This window comes from Cuculus canorus, chromosome 3, assembly GCF_017976375.1.
Source record: "Cuculus canorus isolate bCucCan1 chromosome 3, bCucCan1.pri, whole genome shotgun sequence".
Taxonomy (NCBI): domain Eukaryota; kingdom Metazoa; phylum Chordata; class Aves; order Cuculiformes; family Cuculidae; genus Cuculus; species Cuculus canorus.
The window spans coordinates 35,258,235-35,265,753 of NC_071403.1; the positions used below are offsets into that span (position 1 = coordinate 35,258,235).

At 45.2% G+C, this 7,519-nt stretch overlaps 1 protein-coding gene across 1 annotated transcript in view; it reads right to left on the reverse strand.

The window, feature by feature from the left end:
• FAM162B (family with sequence similarity 162 member B) overlaps positions 1-5,388 on the reverse strand; it is an 8,524-nt gene extending 3,136 nt beyond the window's left edge. The window contains exons 1-2 of the mRNA XM_054063750.1: positions 5,244-5,388; positions 4,728-4,839 (exon numbers count right to left, since the gene is read on the reverse strand). Of these exons, the coding sequence (XP_053919725.1) occupies positions 4,728-4,839; positions 5,244-5,340 (209 nt within the window). The 5' untranslated portion in view covers positions 5,341-5,388. The remainder of the gene's footprint in view (positions 1-4,727; positions 4,840-5,243) is intronic.
• Between the last annotated feature and the right edge of the window lie 2,131 nt (positions 5,389-7,519).

A 7,519-nucleotide genomic window follows, 5' to 3' on the forward strand; every position in this document is an offset into this window, starting at 1 on the left:
TTGCAGTGGAAAAGCAGCTTTTAATGGATTTAAGGTGCTTTGTTGGAGCTTTTTTAAGCTGAAAAAAAGTAAAGTAGCTCATGCAATAAATATTGGGACTTAAATACTTGGTATAAATGTACCAGAAGTCATACCTTAAGCTCTAGAAATTTAGAGTTTGTACACCTACGAGCTAGAGTTTTAGTCAGTAAAAATGCAGCAGCTTTATTCAACGTGAGCAGCTGATGTCAGCCTTCTCACTGCTACAGGGACATGCACCTAAGCAAGAAAGGGAAAAGTCATGAAAATTTCTGGCCTTCATTTGACAGTAATTGCTATGAGAGGCATTGTATGGTCCAGCAAGCTCCATTGGTGCAGCTCCTGTTTCCACCCTCCTGCAGTCTGAGATGCAGGGGTACAGGAAATTGCCTTATCACTAAAATTGTCTCAAAGCTTTCAGCTAAATCTTTTTCTGAGTCAGACATACTTGGGAGTACAGGTTTGAAGTTGTTCACTATAATACTGGCTGTGCACTATTTTCCCTTTGAACAGCCCATTGGAATGTTCTATACGTATAAAGATATATATTCATAAGATACAGAATATAAGTACATATAATCTGTACTCAGCACTGGTGAGACCACACCTCGAATAGTGTTCAATTCTGGGCCCCTCGCTACAAGAAGGATGTTGAGACTCTGGAGCATGTCCAGAGAAGAGCAACGAAGCTGGTGAAGGGGCTGGAGAACAAGTCATAAGGAGTGGCTGAGAGAGCTGGGGTTGTTTAGCCTGGAGAAGAGGAGGCTGAGGGCAGACCTTATCACTCGCTACAACTACCTGAAAGGAGGTTGTGGAGAGGCAGGTGCTGGTCTCTTCTTCCAAATGACAGGGGACAGGACAAGAGGAAATGGCCTGAAGCTCCACCAGGGGAGGTTTAGGCTGAATATCAGGAAAAAAATTCTCACAGAAAGGCTCATTGGGCACTGGCAGAGGCTGCCCAGGAAGGAGTTTGAATCACCATCCCTGGAGATATTTAAAAGACGGGTGGACAAGGCGCTCAGGGACATGGTTTAGTGGCAGATAGGAATGGTTGGACTCGATGATCTAAGAGGTCTTTTTCAGCCTACTGATTCTATGAATCTATAGTTATGGTTATATATATATATGTAAAAGAGAGTTGCATAAAGAATTGATTTTATGTTGTGAATAAAAAACTTGTAACAATCTGTCCCCAAACACCTTTAATTTTAAAGAGGGCGAGTGTTGGGATGGGGCAGAGTTTGGGTTTTATAGTAAAAGTTCTGCCCACAGAAGCATGTACCAAGGCTGAGGGCTGTGGCGCTTCTCTTGGACAACTGACAATGCCTGCATTTCTAAAGCTGCTTTTGTTTTGCAGGATGGTAAATGCATAACCTTTAAAACAAACCACACATCAGACTAGCACATCAAATCATTAATCCACTAATCCATTAGTAGCAACAAAAGCAAAAACATAAAAGTTATTAGTCTGGTTTATTAGCCTAATCATATTTCACAATGCACTAATCAAAACTCTTCTGAAGCAGGTTTTCACTTTCTCCCTGCTGTCTGTCTCTGCTTTAAAGAAAACAGACTCGAATATGTTCTTTGCTAATTGCACATAAGGGCCTTTGCTACTCAATCCTTAATCAAGACTCTGGGTAAACCTCTGCTGAAGTCAATAACAGCTGTCTTTTAAGAACAACAAACCAACAGCCTTGAATAAGGACAAACTATCCTGAGCAGCTGGGTTGCGTTCACTGGAAACAGTATCTTGCAATTCTTTTTTTTTTTTTTTTAATTATTTAATCAGTGACACAGCTTCAATGTCTCACAATTAACTTGTAGCACATTACTACTTATGATCTTACAGTTCTAAAATGACTTTGCTTAATCATAGAATCATCACACACTCATAGAATATTTTAGTTTGGAAAGGATCTCAAAGAGCATCGAGATGCAACTCCCTCCCCATGAACAAGGACTTCCTTCCACTAGATAACATCGCTCAAAGCTTCATCCAACCTGGCCTTGAACACCTCCAGGGATGGGGCAACCACAACTTCTCTGGACAACCTCTTCCAGTGCCTCACCACCCTCAGAGTAAAAAATTTATTCCTTATATCTAATCTAAATCTACCCTCTCTCAGCTTAAACCCATCACTCCTCATCCTATCACTACACTCGCTGATAAAGAGCCCTCTCCCCATCTTTCCTGTAGGCCTCCCTTAGGTACTAGAAGGCTGCTATAGGGTGCATCTGGAGCCTTCTGTTCTCTAGGCTGAACAACCCAAACTCTCTCAGCCTTTTCTCATATGGGAGGTGCTCCAGCCCTCTGACCATCTTTGTGGCCCTCCTCTGGACTCCCTGTAACGGATCCATGTCCTTCCTGTGCTGAGGACTCCAGAACTGAATGCAGTAGTCCAGGTGAGGTCTCACAAGAGCAGAGTAGAGGTCAAGAATCACGTCCTTTGAACTGCTGGTGACACTTTTTTTGATGCAGCCCAGGATACAGTTGGCTTTCTACACTGTAAGTACACATTGTTGTGCTCGTGTTAAGCTTCTCATCCACCAAGCATCCCCAAGTCCTTCTTTTCAGGATACTCTCAATCCATTCTCCACCCAGCCTGTGTTTGTGCTTGGGATTGCCCTGACGCAGGTGCAGAACCTTGCACTTGGTCTTGCTGAAATTCATGAGATTTGCACAGGTTCACCTTTCAAGCCTGTCAAGATCTCTCTGGATGTCATCCCTTTCCTTCAGCCTGTCGACTGTGCCACACAGCTTGGTGTCATCAGCAAATTTGCTGAGGGCACCCTAAATCCTACTTGCCATGTCTCAAAAAAAAAAAAGTTAAACACCAATACCAACCCCTGCAGAACGCTATTTATCACTGATGTCCACTTGGACACTGATCACAAGTCTTTGAGTACAATCATCCAGCCAATTACTTATCCACTGCGTGGTCCATCCATCAAATCCATGTTTCTCCAACTTCAAGACAAGAATGTTGTGCAGGACAGTGTCAAATGCTTTTCACAAGTCCAGATAGATGATGTCAGTTACTCTTCTTTTATCCCATTGCAGAAGGCCACCAAGTTCCTCAGGCATTATTTACCCTTAGGGAAGCCATGTTGGCTGTCACCAATCACCTCCTTATTTTCCATGTGCCTCACTCAGGAAGCACAAAGTGGTGACACACACTTCGCAGGCCAGCTACTGCATAGAAATGAGCAGTTTGTGTGTGTGTGTGTATGTACAGACTGGAAAACTCATGTGTCTTTATAAGCACCTCCTGACGACCTTTTAGAAGAAGCTTTCAAAGATTCTGAGACCTGTCTGAACCTTTCTCTAGTGGAAGATGATAGGAATAACACAGTGCAAGAGAGGCTGGACAATGGAAAGCCACTGTCCAGCTCAGGAAACACCAACTAAACTGTTCAGAAGCCAACAGGAGCAGGCAGAGGATGTACCTGTTGCTTGGCATAGCTCTGCACTGATATGCTTAGCATGCTACCCAGGACAGAGACATGATGTGAAGCTAAAAAGTAGTGTCCTGGAGTGTCTAACACACAGATATATCTAACATCCTAAAAAAAAAAGCAATTGACCTTAGAGGAGTTTCCACATTTTTGGTAACTAACTGCCTTGGGGGATGCTAACACTCAGAGGATCAGAGAACCACAGAATCAGCGTGGTTTCAGTGGGAAGAGATCTTTGAAGATCATCTAGCCCAGTGGGTTACAAGAATGGAAGGCTAAGGCTACATCAAGCACTCAGTTTTCCTTGGTGGGGGATGTTTCTCTCATAACCTCTTTCTCTATTTTTCCTCAAATTCTAAAATAAATCATAATTTGTTGGATGTCATCATTCAGTGATAGTCAGGTCCCTTAGAACTGTTTATGGGAACTATAACTACAAAATATTGTTTACCAATGACATCACTCTCTGATTGCAAGTTAGGAATAAACAAAATAAACAAGCCAGTACATAAATGTAACCATTACTATCTAGTCAGATGGATCCAGTTCTTAATCTCAGGCCCTGGGGAACCCAGTAAGGAACAGTTTTTCATCTTAACCTCTAACCGGGACAGGAAATTCTGTTGCCCTCTAATTTGCTTCCAAGTTTCCAGTGTTGAAAAACTAACTGGTTCAAACTGTTAGGGGCCTACAAGAAAACTGGGTAGGGACTGTTCACAAAGGCTTTTAGTGATAGGATTAGGGGGAATGGATATAAACTGGGGAGGGTCAGATTTAGACTAGACATAAGCAAGAATTTCTTCACTATGAGGGTGGTGAAGCACTGGCACAGGTTGCCCAGGGAAGCTGTGGATGCCCCATCCCTGGAGGTGTTAAAGGCCAGGTTAGATGAGACTTTGAGCAACCTAGTCTAGTGGGAGGTGTCCCTGTCCATGGCAGGGGGAGTGGAATTACCTGATATTTAAAGTTCCTTCCACCCAAACTATGATCCTATGATTCTATGTTTGGAAATGCTTTAGCTCAGGATCACATCACTTCTTTCCCTTCAGCTCTATGATTATCTTGGACAAGTGATGTGACTCTGCCCGTGGCAGGGGGGTTGGAATTAGGTGATCTTTAAGGTGCCTTCCAATCCAAACTATTCTATGATTCTATGGTTCTACGATTCTACGGTTCTACGATTCTACGGTTCTATGTTTCTATGATTCTATGACTCTATGATTCTATGATTCTAAGAGCAGCACACTTACGGGATCCTTGGAGGAATCTCTTCTTCTGTCTTGAAACGTCCAGTCCAGAGGAGGATTTTTTTGTCAAAGTTCGAAGGTTTGTAACTTGCAACCACCTTGTGAGCCTGCTCAGCTTAAAGATTAGGAAAAAAAACCCAACCAAACACTTCGTCAAACCATGCACCGAGTGTAAGCGACGGGTGGGAGAAACGGTGAAAAGGGAAAACCCTTGCCCACCCCGGTCGACGGAAAAACAACCCGGGGGTTAAACTTCCAAGACTCCACATTATCCCTAAGGGTCCCTTGAACATCGGAGCCTCTGTGGGTCTGATCCGCCCTCCCCGGCTCCTGCTCTACTGAAGCCGGGAAGGAAGGAGCGGGACCCCCGATTCCCCCAGAGCGCTCCTCTCCAGTTTACACCCATCGCCCCTCATCCTATCCCCACGAGCCTTTGTAAACAGTCCCTCCCCAGGTTTCCTGCAGCCCCTTCAAGTACTGTCAGGTCGCTCTGAGGTCCCCTCGGAGCTGTCTCCTTACCGCGGGGGGTGCCCGGGCTGCGAGGCTCCCCGGCGGCTCGGCGGGGCGCGGGCGGGGGGCGCGGGGCCGCGGGCAGCAGCCGCCCCAGGCGCAGCATGGCCAGGGACCCTCTGCAGCCGGGACAGAGCCTCCGCGCCGGCCCCGGTCCCACCCCACCCGCCCCGCCCAGGGGGGACGGCCCTCCAGCCCCGAGCTCGGCGTTAAAGCTGGGGGGGGATCGAGACCCCTCGGTCTGAGTGGAGAGGAGAGGAGAGGAGAGGAGAGGAGAGGAGAGGAGAGGAGAGGAGAGGAGAGGAGAGGAGAGGAGAGGAGAGGAGAGGAGAGGAGAGGGCAAAGGAGAAAAGGCGAAAAGGCAAAAAAGAGAATAATGGAATCATATAATAGTTTGGGTTGAAAGGGACTTTAAAGATCATCCAGTCTAACCCCCCTACTGTGGGCAGGGTCACCTCCCACCAGGTCGGGCTGCCCAAGGCATATCCAACCTGGCCTTGAACACCTCCAGGGATGGGGCAGCCACAGCTTCACTGTCAACCTATGCCAGTGCCTCACCACTCTCAGAGTGAAGAAATTCCTCCTTATGTCTAGTCTAAATCTGCCCCTCTCCAGTTTATACCCATTGCCCCTCGTCCTATCAATACAAGCCTTTGTAAACAGTCCCTCCCCAGTTTTCTTGTAGCCCCTTCAGGTTACTGGAATGTCACTATAAAGTCTCCTTGGAGCCTTCTCCAGGCTGAACAACCCCAACTCTCTCGGCCTGTCCTTAAAAAAAAATAATCAGAAAAGTCAGTACAGAACACAGAATCATAGAGTCACAGAATTATGGAATCATATAATGGTTTGAAAGAAACCCTAAAGATCATTTAATTCCACCACCCCCCCGCCATGGGCAGGGACACCTCCCACTACATCAGGCAACATATTTAGTAAGAAATAGCCTGTGCCAGCACAATACCAGTGCCACCATAACACAGTCTCAACAGAAGTGTCTGTGATGCACTGAACAGTAGAAAATTTTCCATCCATCAGCCAGCACCAGAACGCCTGCAGATGAACAGAGGAAGCTCCTCTCCCCAGGGATGGATCACTGCCCAGCAGCAGATAAATCTCAATATGAGGGCAGGGCACAGATGAGATGGCTTGAGCCATTTGTAGCCAAAACCTCCAGTTATTTTTTTTTTTTCTTCAGGAGCAGAGCCAAAGGTAAGCAGCTTTTTCTGAAAGCAAATTGTTGAGCAGAGAAAACCAGAAATTCACCATCAAAGTGAGTTTAAGCATCCTCAGTGCTAGAAGTTTCCTTAAAAATAGTTTGGACAACATTTCATTCTGGAAAGATATTCAAAAGAGCACTTTTTTTTCTGTAAATAATCCCATGTTGATGTTCTCTTATTCACACAAGTACAGTTTCCATTCCAAAATGATTAAAGTAACAAAATGTCCTTATTACTGGTAAAACATCAAAGCCATTCCAATGCATTTAACTCACACCAACTTAAAAAAAAAACTAAAAAAACCCCAAATCTTCCTGCATTCTATTTCTGAACAAAACTTCTGTTTGCAAATAAGCCATTCTCTAAACAGAAGAACTCAGCTCTCTTAATCAAAGACGAGCGTGCACCTCTTTGCACACACTGCCCTCCCTCCACCCCCCCATCAGCTCTGCCCTGGTCCAGAATGATGTTGTCAGGGAGACGAAGACACATCGATAGAAGTGACCTAGAGGGTGATACTCAAGTTATAGTCTGTCTGTAGCCCATCTGCCTTTGCCTTCTTCCTGTTCAAAGAGAGTGGCGTAAAGTCAAGCAGAACTCCTTGTCTCTGGAGACACAGCTGGGAACAGCAGGAAGACTCAGTACATCTGGGCTGTTCAGCATTTTATATTATGAGCAGCATCTCAAATACAGCTGTTACCTGCTAGTTCTGCTCGTAACTCACACATTCAGAGTCATTGTAGTTCCAATGGCTCTTGGCAGAGCTGCTGGGAGAAAGTCTGGAGCTCATATAATAGTTCCCAGCACTCACCAACGAATTGCTTGAGAGATTATGGGAGAAGCATCTGCACAGCTAGACATACTGAAATCTTAAGGGAATTATGCCACAGAGGAGAGGACTTTAAAAACTTGATGGCCTTCACAGTCTTTGTTCTCTGTAAAGATACTGTACACTGTGTAAAAGTCCCTTCAAAATGCATCATTTAGCATCATTAACAATGAATGATATAAACCCCCAAAATGTTAAATAGTGGTTACATCCAGAGCAGCCTCCTGCTGACCTCAACA